At 33.9% G+C, this 25,112-nt stretch overlaps 1 protein-coding gene across 2 annotated transcripts; it reads left to right on the forward strand.

Annotated features, from left to right (window-relative positions):
* Window positions 1–740: 740 nt before the first annotated feature.
* Window positions 741–20,357, forward strand: LOC125646714 (dnaJ homolog subfamily C member 25 homolog). 2 transcript variants are annotated; one of them, XM_048873222.2, is made up of 12 exons: window positions 741–902; window positions 1,968–1,996; window positions 2,204–2,275; window positions 3,768–3,821; window positions 4,619–4,673; window positions 5,319–5,422; window positions 6,519–6,659; window positions 7,237–7,301; window positions 8,167–8,362; window positions 9,926–9,946; window positions 11,687–11,752; window positions 15,024–20,357. In XM_048873222.2, exons 1-12 carry the CDS (start codon window positions 794–796, stop codon window positions 15,144–15,146), a joined length of 1,035 nt encoding a protein of 344 aa, XP_048729179.2. In that variant the 5' UTR covers window positions 741–793; the 3' UTR covers window positions 15,147–20,357. The 2 variants fall into 2 exon arrangements, with proteins under 2 accessions (XP_048729179.2, XP_048729180.2); XM_048873223.2 differs by lacking the exon at window positions 9,926–9,946.
* Window positions 20,358–25,112: the final 4,755 nt, after the last annotated feature.

Consider the following 25,112-nt stretch of genomic DNA (forward strand, 5'->3'; position numbering starts at 1 on the left):
ATACACCTGCATATGATGTTTATATCTCTCAACTGATTCGATACACAAGAGCTTGTTCTGCGTATGATCAGTTTTTAAATCGAGGCAGGCTACTGACAAACAAGTTGATGTTAAAGGTGTTTCAACAGTCCCGTTTAAAGTCAGCATTTCGCAAATTCTACGGTCGTTATATAACGATCTAGTTTCCCAATACAACCTACATGTATCATAGGGTCATGTTTCATGCCGATTGTTAGGCCGTTCCTGGCACACTGATTTTGACTATGGATAACTCCGTTTACCTAGCTGATCAAGATATAGGGCTCACGGCGGGTATGACCGGTCGACAGGGGATGCTTACTCCTCCTGGGCACCTGGCCCCACTTCTGGTGTGTCCAGGGGTCCGTGTTTGCCCAACTCTCTATTTTGTACTGGTTGTGGGAGTTGTGAGATTGGTCACTATTTTCATGAAAGGTGAAGATAACCGAACAGTGACCAATCTCATAACTCCTATAAGCAATACAAAATAGAGAGTTAGGCAATTTTAAAACACGGACCCCTGGATATACCAGATAACTGTAACTCTTTTCAATCATCCAAATTACATGTATCTTTTCGTAATGCGATGAAAGCTGTAATTTGTATATATATATATTTACCAAAGAGTATAACCCCTCTGGTGTAGAAAATGAAGTTAGGCTTGAGAAAACTAACAATAAATTGGTGTTCAAAAGTGCAAATTTCAGTCGGGTTCGGCAATTGATATTTTTCGTTTCGTCCATTAGTACAAATTAAATGTAAATAAAACGACAACATGGCACACATATGTGAAAGTAAAATGATAATTTTTCTTCTGTTGCTGGTTTCTCCCTCATATGGATTTCTAGATGGGTTATACTGTGGTTTGGAAAACTGTTATGAAAGTAAGTACGAATGAAACAAATGATCCATTGAAAGATTTAGTGTATTACAACCTCATCGGCGATTTTCAATACGCGCACCTGTCTAAAGTCGTTGACGTGTGTACTAAATCTTGCGTGAAAAAAATCTGTTTTATTATGCCATTGATTTTTTGTGAAAGGTTTTATTTAAAATCAGCTAATTTTATTTTAAAGAATAAATTTTACAGAATTGTGTTTTTCTCATGTTGGTTCATGATATGGTTTTTGCATTGTAACATATTATGTGTATTCTGTCTGACTGAAACTTTTCTTCCTAAGCCATTAAGAAACATGATAAAACAACTACAGATTTTCTTGAGGTAATTTCAATAGTTTAGATATCTATGAAAAAAGATTATCATAATAAAAATGAAGATATGGTTACAATTTGTATGCTTTATGAATAGAGAAAGATTCAAGGAGGCAATACATGTATGTCTTGAAGAGGAAAATTTTTAAAGAATTACTATAATCTTCACGGTTGCTTAGAGTAATGAATTTCTCCACATTCCTATTAAAAAACAACAAGGGTGGTGATGATCTCGCAGTTTAAAGGTAGATTTCCAAAGGTGTATCCTTGTGTACTGAATTTTAAAATGTATTTGTACTGTGCATGTAGTGGCCCGGTACTGACTTTACCATATATTAAAATATTAGAACTGTGAAAAACAAGATTCATTGTATCTAGCTGCAGAACTGTAGCTCTCTGAAAAAATATTGAGACAGATCTCTGAGCAACATTTCTTTAGCTACATTGTATCAACCTCATGGAAGTCAAAAATTGTATATTAGTCTCATATATATACTACTAAGTATTATAGTGTGACAATTTTTCTTCTGTATTTCTTCAAGAAAGCAGAATTCCATCCCTTGCTATTCAGTCATTTTATTCACCATGATGGAACAGATGTATTTATATTTGAAGTGCGAAAGAAAAATGCCTTGATGCTTGCATATGTTAAAGAAGCAGTAAATACGGCTGTTATATTGGACAGAGTACATGGTATCCATGCATTTTTAATGACAAATATTTATCTTGTTTTTTAGTTTTGGGTGTCACACGAGATGCTTCAAAAGTAAGTAAATCTGTGAATTAGAGTGATATTAATCCTTTAACACATTTTCTGTAGAAATACATGTTGCTTTAAACCTTGCAAAGTAAGATGTTTGTGATGATGGTTTTGTTATTATGTACATGTATTTTAAGTCAGACAGCTGACAGTAGATCTATGACAACTGTATACATGATAACACATACTAACATTGAATTTTTTTTTGTCCAGGGAGAGATCACCAAAGGTTACAGGCGACTTGCAAGGAAATGGCATCCAGATATGGCTGCCAAGTCATCAGAGGTTTGTGCATCATTCTGTTAAAATATACACGAAGTGAAAAATTCCTCTTCATCATCTGACATCATCATTGTTGTTTTTTTAAAAATTCAATTTTCAAGATGTAGAGATACGAGTAGATAGCTCACTCACTTCTCAAAACTGCAACCCAAGTTCAATCATGATGATTGACAGTGGTTGTTTGTAAAAGGGTACAGTTGTTTTTCAGTCAAATACGTAGATTTTTGACAAATATTCTTGTGCCCTCACTGCCCTGTCATAAGAATCGGAATCACCCTCTAACCTTGGCCCAATGCTAGCGGAGGTTAATGCTTTCATTATTGATATATAATTTTTTTTACACCCATCATAATGTGTGGTGCTGTATGTTAGTCTTAGCACCTGTCAGCTCTTTGTGGGTCAGATAAAGCAATACTTACAAGACTAGGATGCACATGTTCCCAGTGATTAGATGAAGAAGTCTATTGTTTTTCAAAGTCAAACTTACATACAAAACAAGATAAAAACGTTACTAATAAGGCTAGGATAATCAAACTTGATACACATGTTCAACCATCATACTTGTAGATGGTTGTATTATGGTTTCATGTAATGTTTCTGTTTGTTCATCCATCAGCAACATGTGGGAAGGATGAAAAGTGTACTAATAAGGCTAGCATAATCAAACCTCGTACATATGCTCCCCATGGTAAGGAGAAGATGTCTGTTATTTCTCAAGGTTAAGGTCATACTTCCATGGGTATAACTAATAAGGCTAAGACCATCAAACTTGAATGTACATGTTCCCCATGGTGTTTGTGCCAAATTTATTTTGAAAAGTAATGTTTTTCTCGAATTACTTTATTACAGTAAAATGTTTAATTCTTCGAGGGCCTCTGTGGCTGAGTGGTTAGAGCATCGCGCTCAAAATCACACGGCCTTTCACCTCTGGTTGGCGTAGGTTCAAATCCCGCTCACGCCGGTAAGTGAGAAAGTTTTCCAGTTTACTTTCGGAAGGTCGATGGTCTCTTCCCAGGTATATTGTATCTTGGTTCTCTCTTCCACCAATAAAATCTGGGCGCCACCAGATACCTGAAAAATTGTTACATGTGGCGGAAAGCAGCAAACAAACAAACAATCAATCAATCTTCAATCTGATATTTAATAAAGTCATCATTTTAGTAAGCCTAAGTCTCTCTGATATCAGAGACAGTGTTGGGAGAACGCTGTTAGAACCTTTTTTTAAACAAAGAACGGTTTGTTTGGATGTTAATCCTTTCTTTGATTACTGCTGCATTATATCATGGAAGTATTTTGCGGCATGATCATAAATCTTGTTTTATATTCATAAGACACTTGAAAATCAAGCTTTCAAATTGTCTATGAAGTCGGTTGATGGTGGGGATTCATTTTTTACAGGTGATTTTAAGGGGAGTATGGAGTAAAATGAATGGTAGTGTGTTGGGGGGGGTTATCATTTTTCTTATACACAGCATATATCTGTTCTCTATTACAGGAAAAGAAGAAAGAACACACGGAGATGTTTCAGAAAATTGCTAATGCATATGAGGTATGTGTCACTGTGGAATTTTTAAAGCAGAGAAAATATATTTGACAATGTTGCATAAATCTATTTATAGTTTACATCATATTCAGCTAGCTAAAGTTAAAAAATATTATGACAGTTTCAACAATATGAAATGACTATATAAGTATTTTATGGTGTAGTGAAATGAGATCATTAATTGTACAAAAATATCATGTCTCTTGTGATTCTTTGTCTACTCTTTGTAGATGAATTTAAAGAATCAAAGACCTCTCTTACATTCTCATTAGGGCACAAAACTGGGTATTCAGCATACTTTAATTATCACAACTTTATATATGTACTCAACAATGAACATGATGAAGCCGTTTTATTCAGATAACAATGTAGTTCATCTGTACATACTTCATAAGATATCGACATTGTCACATTTGAAGTTTGAGTATAGAAAGTTTTCAGTCGTTGATAATCGTACTAGTATTTGTGGGAAGGTGAGGCTGAGAATCATTATCATTTTAAGATTTCATAATTAAGGACTTCTTGAATAGTATACATTTTAGGAGATTTTCATTAATTGTTTCAAAAAGTCTTTGATATTTTTAGTACAATGTGATTAAAACCTAAGAAACAATCTCATCATGAGAAATAAGATTGTCTTTTGTGAGGTAGACCAGGAAGAAAAAGACTCAAGAAAGTCAATGTTCATTGTGTATATATACATAATATTATATAGAAGAGCAGTTTTTGTTATGAAGAATTATCAATAAGTTTTCTGTGGGTTTTTTCTTCTTCTAATTTTGACTGTACTTTGTTTTATGTAGATTTTAAAGGATGATGAACAAAGAACAGATTACAACTACATGTTAGATAATCCAGGTAAATTACCTAAAAGTTCTGGATAATCCAGTTATTTAAATCATCTTAAAGATCTGGATAATCCAGGTAAAATACTAAAAGTTCTGGATAATCCAAGTTATTTAAATCATCTTAAAGTTCTGGATAATCCAAGTTTATTTTGTTTAAGTTCTGGATAATCCAAGTTTATTTTGTTAAAGTTCTGGATAATCCATGTTTACAGCAAGCGTGAGTGACTTGTTAACAGAGAATGCTTACACCTCTTAGGCATGAGACACCACCTCTGTTTGTCTTGATTTTGTATTCTTTATAGGATTTATGAGATTGGTCAGCATTCTTTATCTTCACCTTTTTCCATGTTTAAGGCTGAAGGTTTTTAATATGGCACACATATAAATTGTTACACAATAGATTTCTTGTTAAGCTTGCGCATGTATCATTCAATTCTGATGAAACAAATTCCTTGTCATTTAAGCCCTTTAAAATTTGAATAATGATATGAGCAAAATAAACTATTTATTCCATTTGTAACAATGAAAAATATTGGCCAATACAGTGATAGCATTTTACGGATACATTCATAGGTACCACTACTGATGAAATCAAGCTGATGAAATCAAACTGTCTTGTTCTGCATCATTTATAAGTATATGTTTGACTTTGTAGATGAACACTTGGCTAACTACTACAGATATTACAGACGATATGCTCCAAAAGTGGACATCAGAATAGTTATAGCTGTGTCCCTAACGATTATATCTGTCATTCAGGTAAATCTCTAGCAATCAGGATAGTTATAGCTGTGTCCCTAACCATTATATCTGTCATTCAGGTAAAACTCTAGTAATCAGGATAGTTATAGCTGTGTCCCTAACGATTATATGTGTCATTCAGGTAAAACTCTAGTAATCAGGATATTTATAGTTGTCCCTAACCATTATATCTGTCATTCAGGTAAATCTCTAGTAATCAGGATAGTTATAGCTGTGTCCCTAACTATCATAGCTATTGTCCAGGTAAATCTCTAGTAATCAGGATATTTATAGCTGTGTCCCTAACCATTGTGTATGTCATTCAGGTAAACTTTCCCACATTTGGAAAGCAAAAATTGAATCCTTAACCTCTCCACCCATAGGAGAGTGATTACAGTGTCCATAACAATTATATCTGTCAGGTAATCCACATTTACCACAGCAGGATATTGGTAGCCATGTCCCTTATATTTACAGTTTGTACTTGTATATCACTACACAGGGAAACCACATTTAATCACAAAGGATACGTTAATTTCATGTTACTAATACTGTATACAGGGACATTTTAACCACCACCACCCCCACCCCCCACCGTTTTATTTTCGTCTCTTTCTTCGTTGTCACTTGGCGAATTTAAAAATGGGCGAAACTGTTTTCTCTCATATCTCTCTTTGAACACAACTATGTCTGCCAGGGCAAATTTAAAACAGCTAGGGCAAAACTGTCTGCAAGTGTAAAAAGGCAAAAATAAAACAGGCGAAAATAACCGTGTATACAGTATTCAAACATGTATATCTACTACATTAGATAGTAAAGCAGCCTTTCGTTATCAGATAGTAATAGCTGTATCTAGTATTTCTGAATGACAGGTTGCCCGTGGGATAATAATTGTAAACATTTTTTCTGCACATTTATCTGAAAGGGAGTTTACAAGTTTTTGGTCTACTTTGATAATGCCTACAAATGTATACCATTCATTTTTAGGTCAAACTTTGTATTCATTCAATTTCGGCAAAACTGATGAAAGATTTAAAGATTTCTGCATTTTTTGCCCAGTTTAAAATTAGTCAACCTGCTTAGACTCTGAGAATATCACATGATTGTGTTACAGTACTGGGGTTCTTGGAACAATTATCAGACAGCTATTAATTACCTTTGTAAAGAACCCAAGTATAGAATCCAGGCTATTGGTATAGCCAAGGCAGAAGGGCTCATCAGTGGAAAGAAGGATCGCAAAGACAAGCGAACCAAGGCAAGTACTGACAATGACAGCTGTATGTTAAGACTATTGTACACTTCTATTCGTGTATCAAGATTCATGTGTACGTACTTCAAGATTCATGTATACGTACGTCAAGATTCATGTATACGTACGTCAAGATTCATGTATATATATGAGTTTCAAGATTCATGTATATATATGTGTGTATCAAGGTTCATGTATATATATGTGTGTATCAAGGTTCATGTATATATATATGTGTGTATCAAGATTCATGTATATATATATGTGTATCAAGGTTCATGTATATATATATGTGTGTGTATCAAGATTCATGTATATATATATGTGTGTATCAAGATTCATGTATATATATGTGTATCAAGATTCATTTATGCATACATATATCAAGATTGATGTAAACATGAACAGTGCTATAAAGTGTTTTAGGACTTTTTTTTTTAGAACATTGGAACGTGCGTAAACATGATAAATGTAAATATGAACTAAATATTATCATATATATACTTAGCAGTTTGGATTTCATTGTAAGGAATATTACTTACATGTTGACTACTGATAATAATAGATTTCATTGATTTTTCAGGAGGAAATAAGGAATGATGAGGAGGAAATAATAAAAAAAGTGATTGAAGAGAAAATGGATATCAGGTTGAAATTAGTTACATCTATGCTGATTGGAAAAAAAATTCTGTCTCATGTTCAAAATTGATTTTCAAATTGATAAAGGTTTTATATTATTAGTTACACAGTCAGTTTGGGACGTAATACGAAGTCATCCAAGATGTGAAATGGAAATCCGTATTGGGACTCAGCTTTGCTTCGCCCAGTACAGATTTCCATTTCACACCCTGGATGACTCCGTATTATGTCCCAAACTGACTGTGTAACAAATTTATCCCACTGAAGACCTTTAGAAAATTTGTTAAAATTTCGGTAACCTATTTGATAAATATTATTCAGTTTTTAAATTGAATTTCATATATATGTTTCACATTGAAAATCATACAATTACAAATTTAGATGAAACAAAACATCACAGTTAAAAGTATGAACAATAATATTAACTAAATAAATCATGTATGTTTATACTGAACACAGACATACATTGAAAGCTACAGTAGCTGTCAGACCAATATACGCTTGCACGGAGACTGTGCATTGAAATTTAGGGGTGTCATAAGGTTCGTAAGTGACGTCACAGTTGCCAAACTCTCTGAACAGAGACGGTATAATGAAAATTTTGGGGTGTCATGTGATTTGTTAGTTACATCACAGTTGTCAAACTCCTGACGGAGACCTAATATAAAAAATTTCAGGGCGTCATGTGATTAGCTTTTATCCGTTCAATAATCTACAAATTTGTCTGAAGCGGGATAAAAAGATATTTTGGATAGTGAAACACATTTTTTGGCATCCAAAAAGATTTTCAATTGTACAAAGTGACTCTTTCGAGATGTCAAGCATTTTGCTGTAGATAAATATGACTGGATTTTGTGAACATTTTTATCTACAGAGGAGGCTATAGCAAGCCCAATATTAAGGATGTATTGTGGATTCAGCTGATCCTGAGTCCTTACTACCTAGTCCAGTACATGATATGGTGGTGTCGCTGGGTGTGGAAATTCTGGATTTGTCGGGAGGAATACGGAGAGGAGGAAAAGTTATATCTGATCAGGAAATACTTGAAAGCCAGTAGGTCCCAGTGGGAGGTAGGTTTAAACATTGAATGGATCTATAAATATCTTGTATTCTGAATTTCTTTAAACTAACATGTTCTCTCCATTGTAATTTAAAAATACTGATTGTAAAATCACATTTCAATTGTGGGGATTAGAAATCAGGATACCTTTGAATTTTTATGCTCAATGAATACAAGAGAAAACTACGATAAAAAGTGACAATTTGTCAAACTTGAAACCAAGCTATTATTAAACACACTAGCATTATTTCTTAAATCACAAAAAAATGACCCTGGTGAAAATATGTGGTAAATGATTTTACAGTCAATGAATTCTTACATGTACAACCAGTATACTGTTAATTTTAAATTTTCAAAGTGATCTAGCATGTAATTGAATATTGTGAAATGAAATATATTGAAACCAGAGATATATTCAAATAAAGTCTTTTAAGAGGTTTATGCATGCTTTATACTTAAGTTATTGAGCTTTTATATTGGTGAATATTGGCCAAGTCAGGTTTGAAAAATTACAAACTTGTGAGCAAATTTTTAAAACCAATGAGTGCCATTATTTTTCAATATAAGTTCAACAACTCCTTTATTATATAGCTAAACTAAATTTCAGTTGTGTTATGTTGATTTATTCATTTTCCCATCGAGAAACTGAAGCATTATTATAAAGCATTGACAGGAATGAGTGCAATATCACAGTTATGCAACTTTTCAACAGTCGTCCAAATGCTTCAACCAGTGCTAGTGAAATGTTTCAAATTGTATATAATGACATTTGCTGGTTCTTAACTGTATATCATGATTGAAATTTTACAAGAATTATTTGATATTGATTAATAATAGTGACTTCCAGAACTTACCAAACAATAGCTGGTCTGCCATCTTTGTTTACATTCTAGCGTGCAGTAATGTTAACTTGTACCCAGAACATTGCAGTATGGATCCTATTATTTCATGAAAAGTTGGCATTCAAAAATGGCCAGGGTATTGCTTGGTAAATTCTCTAGAATTTAAGAACATTTCATTACAAACATGTTATTAGCTATATAATAAACAGTTAAACTGTATGGGCATGCAAGCGAATGTTGACACTGTATTTCCTTGCAACTTTTTAAAATTTTGAGCGTCTGCACTTGTTGACCTAGCGTGGAATAAACCCAAACCTATGACAATCTCATCATTAACATAAGTAAAGCACCCAGAATGAAGATAATTCATATTGATAGATTCAGAAAAACATACAAAAGTAATATTAGATATATAAAAATAATAAGTTCATTATTTTTATTCCCATAGACTTAAGAGACTTGATGATAAATAAGAAATCACTTCTAGTTGGTCCCTCTGTAAGGTTGTGTTATGGTGTTCATTTCAAACTCTTGTGACAAACCCTAGGTACAGCTGCATTATCATTTTAATAATATCATGGAACAATGATGACCTAGAAAATGCTGTCACTTATTCCGCAAATGCATGAAAATGACAAATGTAGCATTTAGAAATACCAGCTTAAGTAGGCAAAGCCAAACTGTAGCAGACGTTTATAATAAAGACATCTTTTGTCCTTACGACCATGTAGGCCAGCCCTGTTCTGTTCCCAGTAAGTATGTCAATATATCAGCATGTCAGTCCAAAGTCCTGGTTTCTTGATTTAAGGTTGATGTGATGAGGGATGTATCAATGTTCTAACATTCTTTCTTTTTTCTCCAGTAGTTGGTAACCTAGTCAATGATAAACATGTGTGCTTACAATGCCAAAATAAATCACTGTAGCCTGCAATTCTCCAATTCTAATTACTAACAAAGCATGTTGCTGGATTTCAGTTTTGTGCTTTACTACTTTTAATGGGCTCCTACTAACTTCTTTATTTTTATCTTGCATGACTTTTTGTTGATTTTTTAAAATAGAATTACATGTATTGATAATCTTGGTGTTTATTATGTTTGCACTAAAAATGACTTCTAACGTATGTATGTTGCTGGTGTACAGTCGTTTGAGTCTTTGCAAAATTCTGTGTTATTATGAAGAATTTTTTTAAATGATAACATTGAAGTTGAAGATCATATTTTTTTTCTTCCACCCTGAAAAAAAAAATTAAAGATGGTAAAAATTACAGTATACTATTTACTTAGTTTAAATGTTGCATACATATACATGTATATCGTCACTTATAAAATTAATGTATTTAATTTATGCGTGAACCTGTATAGGCATATATCCGCAATGCAAGATATTTTAAGGAATTTGAATTTTTTTTTGTTCCACTTCAGAGGAAATAGTTCACTGAAATTGTTTGGGATTAACATGATTATTGCTGAATATACATGTTAGGCTCATGAAATTACATGCAATTTCAATTTCATTTTTTGTACTCAACTACAAGCATTTTCTTTACACAAGTTCAACTTAGTATGCATGGCAAAACAAAATATTCTACCTATCAATTCAATTGATGTATAATTTTATCAGTTTTTAACTTTTGATGGTTACTGTAGATTAGTTGAGTAAACGCATGATATGTAGAAAGTAGTGTCAGGCTGGGTATTGCCAAAAACATTTACCATATAAGTGGTATTTTTAGTGAGATGCAAATTTACCTATTTGTCCATAAGTTATGGGTATATATATTTAGCAAGAGCTAATTTTAGCGACTTTATAATTTCAAGAAAGTTAGCTATTACCTCCAATATGGAGTAAATTGTTAGCGATATCCAATTTTAGCGATCGCAACACTGTCTTTAATAATTAGTTAATAAAAAAATATTCCTGTAGGTATATATGTAGGTATACATGTATAAAAGATCAATATTTAAGAATAATAGCTATAATGTTGTAGAGTTTCGGGTGCACATATAGAATCTGATATTATATTTTTTTCCGTCCGACAAAGATTGAATGAAATATAAAAGTTTTTGACATGTATACTTGATTAGAGTATTATTGTTTTGAAAGTTGGAAAGTATGAAGCGCATTAAGGATACTGTACAATATAAACTGCACAATGTTAATTGGAATACAACCTTTTTGTAATAATATAGTGCAGCTTATTGATATATAATTGTCCAGCACTGATTAACATCTGTAACTTCAACTCTACTGTGCTTCTGAGTTTATGAAAAAGAAAGTGAATTTATACGCGTATATAAGAATTGTTCAATGTATACATGTATTCTTTTCATCCTCAACTTGTGCAAACTCTTCATAAATTTTTTGTCCCGTATAAATGCGTGATTTTTACGCAGGCTTTTTCATACTGTGTTTAAGAACATCTATCTGAAGATCATCAAATGCTTTTCATCAGAATTCAAGTGTTGTGAACACGTTTGGTTATATTTTTCAGTTAGCAAAGGAGGATGATATAGACGAGTATATGAGGAAACAATTATGGATAAAAACAAAATTTGATGTAAGTAAAAAACATCATATGTATCCATTCTAAACCCAAGTATGTAGATGTTGGCATCAGAAGAAAAATCTCAAGTACATTTAAGAAATAAATTTCATTTTTAGATATACATGAGGGCATGAACTGCGATGCTTTATGCCAGCATACTTCACGACGTAGTGCTTCATGAAAAGTATGCCAGCATGAAGAATGGTAGTTCATATCCTCATGTGCATGCATTTTCAGAAATGAAATTTATTGATCGCCCGAGTCACTCAGGTGATCCATTGAAATACGCAATCTCTGAGATATCAGCTCTTTTGTGATGGAGGTATGTTCAGTATTCTGTTGAATGCTTGGATGGGTACAAGATGTATACAAATGTTATAGACTAGCTATGTAAATAAGGATAAAAGTTATGAAAGCATAAATTTTGTTTATATCAGCCACTGGTATACATTAAACTGACCTTATCAAGAATAATATTTGTTTGAATTAGGCTATAAAATATTTGATTTAATTAGACCATTAAATTAAATATGAAATTATTATTTATTTACTCTTCTACACGAGTGATATTTTAATCAAAGAAAGATGGTGATTATTGATTGTTGTTTAAGCTACCGTATATACTCGCCTATAAGTCGGATTTTTGGGAGTCAATTTTTGGTCCAAAACTCTATGTCCGACTTATAGGCGCGTCCTAAGAAGATTGGTATTTTTCTGGGCGGCGAAATGTAGTGTTTTTTAAACAACTCTGACGATTATCATGGACTAGCGCACAAATGATTATTGTTCACAAATATCTAGACATATTGTATTGTTTGTGTATTTTAAAATCATGTATAAAGTACAAGTATTTACATATTTTTATCTAGTTAAAAATTATTTACATAACGATAACTTCAACTAATCTATCGTTTATCGGTAAAATTGAATTACGAACCCGATTTAATATTGAAATATTCATATGTATACCGGCTGAAATATATTTCATAACAGACTGAATATTGTTAACAGATAATTTAGATCATCATTCTTGACTCTTGAAAACTTTATTGTTGATACAATGAATTATACCGGAATCCCACAATAACAGTTTGCGCGAGGCGCGTGCCACTAAGTAAACACGGTGTCAGGTACTGGTAATTAGGAGACCATAATTGCTTAGGTAACAAGGATCATTGCCCATAATAGAACAAGGGTTGCGTTTAAACCCCAATAGATATGGCTTGGATATTGAGCAGATCATAATTATTAATTTCTCGAAATATTTGTTGAAACATAGGTAAAACACTAAAGCATTGACTTGAAATTGTCAATCGAATCTGACAAAAATTTGTACCGACTTATAAGCGGGTCAATGGCAAATTCCTACAAAATAACCTTCAAAAATACAACCGACTTATAGACGGACCGACTTATAGGCGAGTATATACGGTATCTTATTATCAAATACTCATAAACTTTCTAAATTTATGTGTCCTTGCAGTTTGGGTGGTTACATGATGTCTGGTAATCATCCTTTAGGCAATATATGAATGCAGCGATAAGCATTTGTACCCATTGCATGAATATGACATCATATTTTGCGTCTCACCATGTGTAAGAGTTCAACAAAGGGAAATAACTATTGGAAAACTTGGAAATTGCATATTATTCTATGTCCTTTGTCGTCCATTATGAACATTTTTAACTTCTTCTTGATATTAACTCTTTTTAAATTTAGTCTGAAGCATCTTTTTTGGTATCAGGGTGGGGCCAAAATCGTCATAGCAGTTAAATATGTGTGTGAACAATTTTAACTTCTTGATAACTACATTTCCAATTCTTTTTGAGTTTGTTATGAAGCCTCTTTAGGACTTCCTGTGGGAATCCGGGTTAGAATAGGTCCTCAGTACCCCTTGCTTGTTGTAAGGTGACTAAATGGGGCAGTCTTTCGGAAGAGACCACAAAACCTGAGGCCCTGTGTAACAGCAGGTGTGACATAGTAAAGATCCCTCCCTGTTCAAAGGTTGTAAGCGCTGAGCTTTAGCCTAAATTTTGCAGCCCTTCACCGGCAATGGTGACGTCTCCATATGAGTGAAAAATTCTCGAGAGGGACGTTAAACAATATAAAATCAATCAATCATCTTTGGGACAAGAGGGACATATATTGTAAATTTCAGGACTCCTGCAGCCCCTGGGCCTTATAAGCAGGGCAAAAAATCTTCTGCTTTACAACTGTACATCTGTAAGGAAAACTTTTCCAAACTAAATGCAATGTCATGTAGAACAAGAAGACATCTACCAAAATTGTAAATTTCATGATCCCTGGGGTAGAGGTTTTGACTCTAGGGTGGGACCAAACTTGGTATATAGTGTTTAAGAGTAAACATTTATTAATAAATAACATCTTCTTTAAAGCCATTGATACTAAATTCAAAGTAAATGGGTGTTTACATGTAGAAGGAGCAGGTAGCCCATTATAAAGAATCGTAAATTTCATGATCCCAGGGGTAGGGGTTTTGGTACCGGGTGGGGCCAACATCATTATAATGATTATTGTCTTTATCATTTGAAAGACTTTTATAATTTTGCTGATACTGTTTAAAAACTAAATGCATATTTACGAAAAGGATGTATCAATGTTCCAAAATTGTGAACTTGGAAGTTTGACCTATTTCAAGAAAACCTAGCCTATTAAATATCTTCTGAAATATTTCAGGTAGTGTTTTCACATTATGTATATAGATCCTTTATGACAAGACCTTTCATTAGATTTTATGTTGTTTGACCTTGTGAACTTGACCTTGGAGTTTGACCTACTTTTAAGAAAACTTAACCTATTCAATATCTCCTGAACCATTCAAAGTAGAGCTTTAACATTTTTATATAGATTTCTTATGGCAAGACCTTTCATTTCATATCGTGATCTATTACTTTGTGACCTTGACCTTCTCCAAAATAGCAAGGTCATGATAGTCATATTGGTATAAAGGCATCGCCATGTTGTATGAATTCAAGTTTGGTTATAGCATGATCCTTTGGGGCCACAATATGGGGTCATATTTTTTCTTGGAAATAAAGATTACAAAAAAATTAAATCACAATAGCTGAACACAGCAGGGCCAAGGTGACTCGGATGAGCATTGTGGCTCATGGGCTGTTTTATTTTCATTTAAAATTTCCTATGTTATTTGTAGAAACCTGTGTTACTCTGTTTACATCTATTCCGTCATCTTGTCTTTGCTAGGTGTAAACGAGTATTGTTGTGCACAAAATATTGCATGCTTGATTTTATAAATTTTAGACATGGAAGACAGAAAGGGAGGAAGAAATGAAAGCTAAACTAGCAGAGAGTGCCAGATACAAGAGTTTTAGACGTTACATGAAGAAAGGTGGACCAGGTCAAATGACCTTTGGACCTGAATAAACAAAGAGTGTGTCATAGTCAGAGTATCAGGGAGCCAGCTAATTGAGGCAGTGGTTGCTTTGTGATATATGTAGCTAATCTATTTACAGATTATACAGATTTAATTCTTTGGGAATCGTTCTTAATTAGTGTTATCCTGTATTTTTAAATTTTGTGCTTGAAGTCACCAGAGTACCAGATCATGTTAAGAACTATCTTCCAAATATTTTAAAAGAATCTCTAAGGAAATTTAATGAAGGTTGTTGATGTTTTCATGTGTGTAAATTCAACATAGCCCAAGTTTTCAATTGAGTATGAAAATTTAAATAAGTTGAAAAACATATCAATTTTTGCATAGTACAGTCAATACCATCTGCAATATCACATCACAAAAGTTGCCATTCTTAGCTCACCTAAATCAAAGGTTCTGTTTGAAGTTTGTCTGTCTTCTACCTCTGTCTGTTCACACTTTTCACATTTTCATTGTCTACTCATTAAAGATACATTCCTAGTGATCAAACATGGTGCACATGCTCTGTCCATGGGTGGGGAGATGAGAATTCCAACAAAGCAGGCCACTGTTGATTCTAATTACCCAAAACGTGTCTGACTTCGACAGAAGAGCTGCAAGCTTAGTTTCTCAAATTCGTCACAAGAATTAATCTTGCAATCCGTGGAAGCAACTTAAACTCAAAATTTAAATTAATGGATATAAAACCATTCGTAAATACAAAACTTTTCAACACCAATATGCCTTTCTTAACTGTAGATTTGAAAAGTCAGATCTGAAGAAGATGTGAAGTTTTATTATTACACGAGATACTGCAGCAAGTGGAATACTGTAAACGTACCTTATTACATGCGGTACTTATTTCCGCTATGTCCATGGTCGTGTAAAATCCACGGATTTTTATACTAGCGTACTTAAAGGATGTAAGCTATTTTCATGTAAGCCATATGCAACACAGCGGAATTTCGTACCCACAGACCAAACCAAAAATGATAATCCGCGAAATTATGAATAAATTCGTCAACAGTAATATCATTAAACATTAGAAATCTCTAAACTACAAGCTAATTATATAATACGTGCAACTTTGGTGAGTGTTGTGGCCATAGTCGTCTTGACATATGAACAAACCTAAGGTATGTTTTGTGTAAACGATGAGTGCAGATGTGTTCGGAGTAAACAATGAGTGTAATTATGTGTGTAGACATACGTTATGTGTTACGTCAGAGATTTAAAAAATTGTGCCAATTAAGAGTATGTTTCCTAACCATACACATATTTAGAGGATTTTTTGTTTTGTTTTATATATCTGTACATTATTTGTAACATGTGCTTCCTGAACGATTCTCTTACAATATAATTAGAAAGAAGTGTACAAAAATACAATGTATTGTTTGACCAAAGTTGAAAATGAATTTTGCATAGCACTTGTACATTGGCTTTAATAACCTTTAGATAATACAAGGGCTTCATTACATTGGACTGTATATTTTCATTTGCAGGGAAAATGCTAGAATTATCTGTATACAATTTGTTACACATGCAGTAGAACAGTGTATCATCTTTGTGTGTGTGTGGGGGGGGGGGGGGGGGGGGGACTAGTGTTTCAAAGAGGATGAAATACTAAAGATATAGTGCTACTTTAATTTAATTAATAACTGAGCAGTATAGTTACAAAAGCTGAGACAATTCCCCTCCTCTCTTCCCCTTTTCTGATTTCTGCTTGTTAGGAAAATGTTATGGGTGTGCATCCACCTTTTTGTGTGTAGCTATACCACACAAGAAAGTACGATTCCAAAAATAACCAAAAAAAAAAAAGACAAAAAATTGTTGAGTTATATTTTTATGATAATCATTGTGCAATACATGTACATGTCTATTAACTCTTTCTTTCAGGTATGATTTTTTTTTATCTGTGCACATTGTATAATAAGTGTACAATATATGATTTCTGATACTTTTGTATTGAAGAACATTGTATGTATGGATTTCAGAGGTGGAAGGGCTATTTTCAATCACATTTTCACAAACTATTTTATCTTATTCTTTGTATCCATTAAAGAATTGTTAGACACCAATTTTTAGCTCACCTGATCAAAATTTTATTCATCATCTGTTGTTCCATCGTATATAAACTTTTCACAATTCTGACTTCTTCTCCAGAACCACGTGGTCTTTTTAACAAAACTTGACACAGATTATCCTCGTATAGGAGGAGATCAAAGGGGAGATAATTAGGAAATAGTTAATTTAAAGTAAGGTTTTTAAAAATGGTGTCTTTTTAAAGAACCACTCGGCTAGAAAAGCTAAAATTGCATGAAATCTTTCTTATACATGTATTTGGTTATAGTTTGCTTTCACATGAAAATGAGAGTAATTTTGAAAATGATATGGAGACATACCAATGAATTTTTTAAAAAAAAACCCAGATAGATATACATGTATAAACTTAAATTTTTGGATTTAAGTAAACTTTTGATCTCTCTAACGTTTTATAAAGATCCCCTGAAGTTGAGTTATTAAGAGTCACATGTATTTTCATACAGTAATGTAGTATTAAGTTTGTTCAAACTATGACCAGCAGGGTCTAAAATGGGAATTTGTTTTGTAGAGGAATATATAGGAAAATGTATGAAAATCTTTTGCCACAGGTCTAAAATTTCTCAAATTGATATGCAAGTAATACTATCCACATAGAGGGTTAAGTTTGTTAACACCATGGCCTTGGAGTGGCAGTACAATTGCATCTATAAGCGATGTGACAAAGTCGATGGTTGCAGCCTTTAGCTTTTTAGAAATGTATGTAAACATTTGTGTATTGTGGAGTATGGGCATTTTTTAAATAGTACTTTTTAAACTCTGTTTTGCAAGTATATTACTCAATGACACCTATTAATTGTTAATGTGTTCTGTTTCATTACTTGTGAGTGAAATTTATAATCAATAGGATTTTGTCAGAGTTTTTAAAAATAGTCTTATGAACTCAGCTACCGGTACATGTAGCTTATGGAAAAAATAGAAGATGTAATATGACATATCATTTGTTGAACCTTTGTATTCTAGTACTTATAGTCATACGCAACATCTCTGCCATTTGTTTCCAAAACTGTTTTTCACCTCCTCAATATGAAGTTCTTGTATGGTTTCCAAAATAGGTTTACTGTTTATATTGTATTGATATTGCTGTAATTTGTTTATTGGTTTGTATATTGGACTGTTTTCAAATTTGGTCAGTGGTTAGTTCACCTATTTAGAAATTCAAGGGTCCCAGGTTGAATCTCAAATCGATCCAAATATTTTTCTTCCCTACTTTGTTACCAATAGAATCCTTCATTAGTACGAGTGTGGTATTGGGAAATTCCACCAAGGGGACAAGATTTGCGGTCTAGGGCGAGGCTTTGCCGAGTCCTAGACAGCAAATCTTGTTCAAGAGGTGGAATTTCCCTATCCCACATGAGTAAATAATGAAGGATTATTTTTCTCATATTTTATCCACAGTTTTGTGAATAAATTCAAGAGCTTCGAGAAAATTCAAAATGATCAAAATTCTCATTTGAACTTCAGTGCAAAAACTAATTGTAGATATCCAGAAAGAGCATACCCAAAAATGGTTTACACTGTAAATTTTACACTGTAAATTTAAACTAAAAGGTTGTCCACTGGGTAGGTATATCAAATTGAAATATAAAGAAAACAATCCAAAATATTTTACTTCACTGTGTAATGTAATTCATAGAAAATATATGACGTCACAATCAAATGACAGACGTCGCAGCAGTGTGAGACAGAAAAATCTCACATGGGTAAAGTCAATCCCACATTGGTGATAATGTGAGAAAGTAATGTCCATATAATACAACCTTCTGTAATATGTAGAAGTTAAAGTTACATTTTTACTTGCCACAACCATGCAGGAACTATAAAAATATGCTAACTCAAAAACAAACCTGGTAATTATACCCCAAAGTTTTTTTTTTGTAGAAACAAGATGGGATGCAAGTGAATTGTATCTGAAATGTCATGAAAAATTATGTTATTGAGAAAAGTTGCGTATGACCTTAACACTGAATGGAAGCCTTGCATTGCTGTAATATTTGGTCTAATGATAGGATACAGCCACGAAAATAACCACACAATATCATGGTATAAACCAGAATTCATTGATGGTTACATTGATGTATTTAACTGCCACTGCGAAACTTGTTTAGTGTTATTTATTAATATATTATTGGGGAGATCTTTATATTTGCAAGGTTGTCTTAACATGAAAGACAAGGTTCAAATAATTCTTATTTTTATATAATGATATAGATATAGTGATATGAAGCAATGGAACGTTGATGGATATTATGTTTCACTGATAAATTTGACAAAAAAAGATCCCCGAAATATTGAGAATGATTTAGCTGATGGGATAGAATTGATTAATTATCGAGTGGAAGTGTCCGCCCCTTCCCCAGCCAAAAAAAAAAAAAAAATATTCTAAAGTAATGTATAGGTCAGATATTGTTCTGCTATGAAGTTTTGAATATCAATGTTATGTTATATATGATCAGATGATATAGTGAGAAGTTATTTATGCTTTATATTTGTTAGACTGGGAGAAATGTGTTCGTTTTTGTATATTACTGCACTATCAAGTAGAACTGTGTTCAGTTATTGCACAAAATACAATTGTTTCTTTCTAAATGAGAAGATGTGGCTTGGTATGGTTTATAGTAGCAGTGAATGTTCTTCATGTTGATGATATCATGTGCATTTACTGATGAATTTTAAATGGAGTTGGTGAGGTATATCTTTCTATAAAATAGTATAAATGTATGTTTTCAATTTTCCTCTTATTTTTTCATCTGGTTATGTGGTTGCAATCATTAATTTATTATTTTTCTTTATCTATTCTCATATTTGTCAGTCTGGATGAGTTGATACATAGCTCTAATGTTGGAAAATTTAACACCTTTCCCCTCAAAGTGAACATAATGGGCAATAAAGGAAAGTGTGAAAAATGGATATACCACTGAGAAAATTTATTTGGAAGTTTGGTGAAAAAATGAAGGAAAATTTTTTAATGTAAATTGAGAAAGTATAGATTTGAAATATGTCATTTTGATCTCTCTACTTTATATATGAAAATGTAAAATATTGAATGGAAAATTTGTGCTAGATAGAATGTAAGTACTAAAAATGTGATTAAATGAAATAAAGTTTCATTTTATGTTGTTTCCATTGTGTTTTAATTACTTTAATCATCAATATATCGTAAAGCTTAATGTTGAGACATACAATGATCAATTGGAGCCACTGTTCATGAGAGGGCTTTTTGAGTGCTCGACATGTATTATGTCATGGGCTGGATATAATTCATATATCATCTTGTTCTCTTGACATAATGAGTGTTTGACATATTATCTTGTTCACACAACAAAATATTATCTCAAGCACACGACTTTAAAAGGGCATGCATGGACATGATTGAGCTGAAAATTTTATTTTTCCACTTTTGTTTACAATGCTTAACTAAAGGTATTTCTAATGGTAAACCAAAATTTGAATATCAGTTTTTGAGTTATAAGTGAGATTACAGCACTCGCAATTCTTTGTTATATGTAAACAAGGCTCATGCCATGTTTTTGTTTGCATATAGATTGCTTAATAGAAAATGGCATGTTACAAAAAAATGAAATGTGACAAACACTAGAAACTATTGAATTTGTAAATTGAAAAATCTGCTTTAAACGAACTATTACTAGTATATTTAGCCTATATGTAAATAAAAACATAGCATGAGCCTTGTTTACATAACAAAGAATTGTGAGCTCTGCATCTCCCATGTACCTCGACAAGTGACATTAAATTTTTGCTGACTGTTAGAAATACCTTAGTTAAGCATTTTAACATTAAAAATGAAAAAAGAGAATTTTCAGCTCAAATCATGTCCATGCCCCTTTAATATAAAATTGAATGTTTGGATTATCAATGCGCAAATACTTTATCTGTCTACGTACGGAATTGTTGGTGATTGTATATTGTTAAACTTCCTGCTTGAGAATTTTTCACTCGCATAAAGATGTCACCATTGCTGGTGAAGGGCTGCAAAATTTAGGCCTATGCTCAGCGCTTATGGCCTTTGAGCAGGGAGGGATCTATATTGTGCCACACCTGTGACACAGGACCTTGGTTTTTGCAGTCTCATCCAAAGGACCACCCATTTAGTCGCTTCTTGCAACAATTAAGCAACAAAAACTGAGGACCTATTCTAACTTGGATCCCCACGGGAGACTACACAATAGACTGTGTAGCAAAATGTAGGCATACAAAATGGTCATGTTTTGGATGCTATGCCTCTTGAAATCTACAGAATAATCTATTGAAAATACAAAACTCTATATAATACCTACGTAAAACAAGGAGACCAAATATGACACTAATTTCAAAAGGAAATAGTTTCAAGGTTGTTTGCAAAAACAATTGGTTTTATATCCCCCAAAATATAAACAACTTGGACATTTATTCTTTAATTTCATATTTTGCAATTAAACTTTATTTGTGTCAAACTGCATTCATCATGCCACAAATGTAGATCACAAATATCAGCAATTCTATTTAAAGAATTGTATTCACCACCTGTTTTGATAGACCAGGTAATGAAAATTATGACATCAAGCAATCAAAAGCTGTAGAGTTCTGAGGCAATTCATCAAATATTTCATGAAATATTTGGAATACAGCACACTATTTCTCTTTCTGTTCAATCAAGAATTTAACATGCATTTATAGGTTGGTATGTTAGTTGCATGATATATTGATAAAACAGCCAAGTAAGTCTCAATTTAATATAGAACTGAGGAGTAATTTTTAATTAATTCTATTGATAAGATTTCTTCTGTATATGGACTTGTAGAAGATGGAACTCTTCTGTCAGCTTCAGTACTCTTCTGTTGCCCGTTGCTCTTTATGCTCCATTCCTGGTTCTCAGCTGCGGGTTCCAATCCTCATCAGATGGTCTCCAAATTTTCTTGGATGTTTCAACCCTGGACCATGACATCCTCCAGTTGGTAGTTAAGCAGTGGTGGCCAATCCACCACTTGATGGACCATGGCTTCCAGCACAGAATTTTTCTACGGTGTTATAACCACCATGTTGTTCTGTCTGCTGCCTCTCTCGGTCCTTTCATGATTTAGCTTGCTTTTCCATAAATCTCTGGTTTTCTGAACTGCTTCTCATTCTGATTGTGCTGGGAACCTTCTTCACCCAACTTCACAGAAAACAGCCAAAGGCTTCAAACATGCCATCAGGACTGCATACTTGAAACTCTTTCTCTCACGATGTGCCTCCTCACAATGCTGCATCTGGCTGGAGTGTTGATTTCTCAATGTTATGAAAAAATCAACTTCCTGCATAAGTCTACCCTAAGCTTCCAGTCTCACCCTCTGTCCAGTTATGATGTCTGTATTATTGGTCTTTTGCTAGCTGTTACTTCATCCTGTCCCACAAACTGAATCTGCCTCTGCTTGGCTAACTCCAGCAGGACTCTATCTTGCTGCTATCTATATCTCCCATGGGTTACTCACATACCTGACATCTTAATACAATGTGTCATCGTCCCTCTCTTTCCACAAGTTTGCAGATTGGGTCTTCACTTAGTCCTCACTGTTGCAAGTTACAGGAGATGGGAGCATGTAATACACCATCTTTAATACGAAACTCTGACCTCTCTCCTCTACAATTCTGCTCATGTCAACTGGTAAATCCCACTTCATCCAGGCCCCCTGCTTTCCAAGCTCAGTTGCTCTTCTCTGGTTTTCCTCTTTGCACATCACTTCTGCATGAACCATGTTGTGCCTCTCTTGGTGTCAAGTCAATGCTTTTGACCATAGCTGTGTCATACCCACACCTTGTCTTTCAATTCATGTGTTTCGGATAATATCCCATAAATGAAGCATGCTCTCGGTTTGCAACTCTGTCATCTGCTGAGTCAAGGTATTTACAAGGTGGAACTTATCTATATTGAATTCCTCCACCTCAGAAAACAAAGGCACGCACCGGTAATTGAAATTACTTGCTATAAAGTCCAACTATATAAACCATGGTGCAACTCCAAACCATCTCCACAGGTAACCATTCACTTCTTGTTTCATGGCTTGAGCAATCACATTAGGTAGGATCCTGTGCTGGTAGATCTAGGCTTTGTACTTCCCAGATACTCCACTACCATCATCTTTCTTAAGTCTGTACTTTCATACTGGTGTCCTTGATGCTGCCTTTGTCTGTGAGGGATTCATTAAACCATTTCCCCCAAACATTTCATCGAATTTCCTATCGAAGGATGAGATCTCCTCTTGGATGTACATCTTGACTTGTGATGAAACGATTGTTGCCGACAATCGATTGTCGATTATTTTTGGCTCTTCGATTCCGATTATCGATTTTATTTTTCATAATTGAATGCCGCCTGCACTAATTAATATCTAATCTGAGATTCATCTGACTGTTAATTTCACTTTTGTATCGAGACATGTGCAGGAGAGAGTCAGAGTGGACTCCACAATGAAAAGTGGGAATTCAGTGACACCAGCTAGTGTGTATACTGCACATATCCATAAAACTAAATAGAAATAACCCCAAAAATAATATTAAACATTTATTAACTACATGTAAATACCGATTATATTAATCATTGATCGATACAGTTCTTCTGATTATGACCGATTATCGATTATGAAATTTTTCCAATTTTCCAACATTAATCTTGACCTTCCTCAGCACAAGACATCTAGACTTTCACAACTTCAACTTCATGCAAGCCCAGGAAACACTGTTTTCTAATATACATGTAAATACATATGTAAGAATTGCCTAGCCTATTTATGGACTGTTGTCACTAAGGGGCTATCCTTGAAGCTTCTCAATGGCAGTTGGCCCTCTATTCTCCCTCTCTGCTGTTCTGGTCACTATAATTTAACCATAATGAACAAGATTGCAGAGATAGCACATCCTGTATCTAACCCTTCTCCACCATCTGCCAGAATGTTGGGTGATCATCCATGATAAATCAGATCTTTATCCCTTGAAACTAATGCTAGACAATTCTTTGGTACATGGTATAACTCCATTGCAAGCCTCAATCACTTTGTGTGGGACAGATCCATTGGCATTGACCAGGTCCAGCCATACTACAGCAAGGTTTTTCTTGCATTTGTTGACCTCCTTAATAAACTGGTTAGTAATGCTTGTGTGGTCAATTCACCTGTCCTGGAGAACCCTGATATGCCTTTTTTCTCCGTTGTTTGCTTTGCCAATCCTGATGGAAATATTTCCCCTTTTACGTTGAGCAAAGATACTGTCCTAAACTGGTTGATCATCTCAGTGTCCTCCTCCTTTGGGACAAAGTATTTCTCCATCCCTTTCCAACATGATAAGATCCCTCTCCTTCAGGTCATTCAAAACATTTGTCATACGGTAGTTTCCTTGGTAACTGGGCACTTCTTGTACACAATGTATCACATCCCATTGGGCCCTAGAAACCTAATTTTGCTTTCTGGACTACCTCCTTCACTCCTTTTATGTTGGGTCCTTCATGTCCATCACTGGCTTGCATGAATCCACTTCTGCCTCATGTGGGCATAGGTTGATTAATTAATTGTTAAACGTCCTTCTCAAGAATATTTCACTCATATGGAGACGTAACCATTGGTGGTAAAGGGCTGCAAAATTTAGGCCCGTGCTCAGCGCTTATGGCCTTTGAGCAGGGAGGGATCTTTATAATGCCACTCGTGCTGTGACATGGGACCTCGGTTTTTGCAGTCTCATCTGAAGGACCGCCCCATTTAGTTGCCTCTTACGACAAGTAAGGGGGTACTGATGACTGACTCTAACCTGGTTCCCCACAGGATTGTGGGCAAGGCTAAGTGGTTCTTCAATATATGGATCAGAGTACACTGCATGCAAAGATATATGTCTCAACTTTTTCCTTGGGA

The sequence above is a fragment of the Ostrea edulis genome, chromosome 6 (assembly GCF_947568905.1).
Source record: "Ostrea edulis chromosome 6, xbOstEdul1.1, whole genome shotgun sequence".
Lineage (NCBI taxonomy): Eukaryota > Metazoa > Mollusca > Bivalvia > Ostreida > Ostreidae > Ostrea > Ostrea edulis.